Source organism: Trachymyrmex septentrionalis, unplaced genomic scaffold (assembly GCF_001594115.1).
Source record: "Trachymyrmex septentrionalis isolate Tsep2-gDNA-1 unplaced genomic scaffold, Tsep1.0 scaffold171, whole genome shotgun sequence".
NCBI classification, from domain to species: domain Eukaryota; kingdom Metazoa; phylum Arthropoda; class Insecta; order Hymenoptera; family Formicidae; genus Trachymyrmex; species Trachymyrmex septentrionalis.
The window spans coordinates 603,563-605,415 of NW_017304876.1; the positions used below are offsets into that span (position 1 = coordinate 603,563).

At 32.4% G+C, this 1,853-nt stretch overlaps 1 protein-coding gene across 1 annotated transcript in view; it reads right to left on the reverse strand.

The window, feature by feature from the left end:
• The window catches only part of LOC108746446 (guanylate cyclase 32E-like), a 24,565-nt gene that overhangs the window by 11,744 nt on the left and 10,968 nt on the right, over positions 1-1,853 (reverse strand). Inside the window, exons 5-6 of the mRNA XM_018483231.1 lie at positions 1,611-1,806; positions 128-205 (exon numbers count right to left, since the gene is read on the reverse strand). Coding sequence (XP_018338733.1) covers positions 128-205; positions 1,611-1,806 — 274 coding nt within the window. The remainder of the gene's footprint in view (positions 1-127; positions 206-1,610; positions 1,807-1,853) is intronic.

The following is a 1,853-nucleotide window of genomic DNA, read 5'->3' on the forward strand; positions in this document are numbered from 1 at the left end:
ATTTACTTGGATTATCCCGATAAAAAAAAAATATATTAGATTCCACAATATTTGTGATGCATTATTTAGCTAATGACAGTTACTTTTCACAGTATATATACCTGATTATTCTACAGCAAATTTATACCTTTTTCCAAGAGATTCATTTTGTCCAGAGCCATCAAGAGACCGATGTGTTCATAATAATGTCCAAGTATCAAGTAAACTAAAACATTTACAATCGCGCGATAATTAGAATTCCTTTTTCCGGTTTTTAGTCTGTCGTGTTCGCTTTTTTCAATCATTTGCTAAACCGGTAACGTTTAAATGTTTATTTTTAGAATTCAGTTTTTTAATTTAATATGCGTGACTAATGAATGAATGGCATGCAGTATCTATTCACAAGTCTGAGACACTTGTCCTTGTAGTATGCAGGGACCCGGATCGAATCGAAATCGGAATCAAAAACCGTTTCGGAACATTTTTTTTTTAGTGAACCGAAGCTGAAACCGTACCCAAATTTTATAATACCGAATAGTTTATAATACCGAAACCGTAACTGAACTGATAAAATTTTATGGTTTTTTTCGGTACTTTTTCGATTCTTTTTTCAGTTCTTAATTTTTAATCTTTATCCATTCTTAATCTTTCTGCCCGTTTCTTCGTTCAAATCACCAATATTCAATCCAGTATTATCATCGCCGACTCTCTTAATAACCAGAACGTAAATATTTCCAACACCTCATACGATATAAGAAATCTGGCGGGATCGCGAGACATATTTAATGTAAACTTTTTTTAAGATACTACCATTTCTTTTATTTAGATCTTCCTCACCAACAGAATTTATTCTAAGTCATGAAATTCAAGAATACATATGTGGACTTTATGTAATAAGTGAGAAGAATCAAATAAGTTGTAAGAAAGGACTGAGAGAAATATGCCTAAAATAATTAAGTTAATTTTTATTCAGAGTCACGTGGTCAATTGACGCCTCTTTTCGATTAGGCTCTCTAAATTGAACGGATAAACACGTTCTTTCTCTCTCTCTCTCTCTCTCCCCTCCCCTTCTCTCTTCTCTCCCTCCCTTTCTCTCTTCTCCCCCTCCCCTTCTTTCTTCTTAATAAAACAAATTTAAATAAATAAAATAAAGCAAATAAATGGAACCGAAAAAAAAAACCGTTAAAAACTGTAATTTTTACGCATTTCTTTACTGGTAAAACAAAACTGAAACTGAAACTGGAACATTTATTTGATATTTTATTAAACCGTAACCGGAACCGAATCGAAAAAGCCTTTCGGTCCGGGTCCCTGGTATGCGGGTTATTTTACATGCAAGTTTCGTATTGCGACATAAATCAAGGTATCGAAATGCGGGTAGTCTATTTTGAATCGCGCAATTTTATTGGTAAAAGATACACGTTTTTCGTAGAATTGAACTTTTAAATAAAAAACGAAAAGCGCATGAAAGGAGATTAATATTAAAAATCTAACCTATACATTTCAAAAAGAATTGTCAGTGATGAAAATGCGTTACGAGTTAGTAAAATTACGATTTTATTTTGATAAATGTGATAGTAATATAGAAATTGTGTGTGTGTTGTTTGGAAATAAACATTCTTATTACTTACTTCGCGTACCTCGATACGTTTGTCTAACGAGTTCGTGGAAAGGATTTTTCATGTGGGTTACATGGTAAGGTTCGTTCCACGAACGACAATAATTTACAGCAATTCCAGCTGCTTCGAAAGACATTAGAATTGTAGTCGCAACCGTAGACATCTTATTGAACTCGAACATTGTTGAATTCATGTATAAAAATGTTACCTGTGGTAAATAAAATGTATCCAAATATATATATATATATATATATA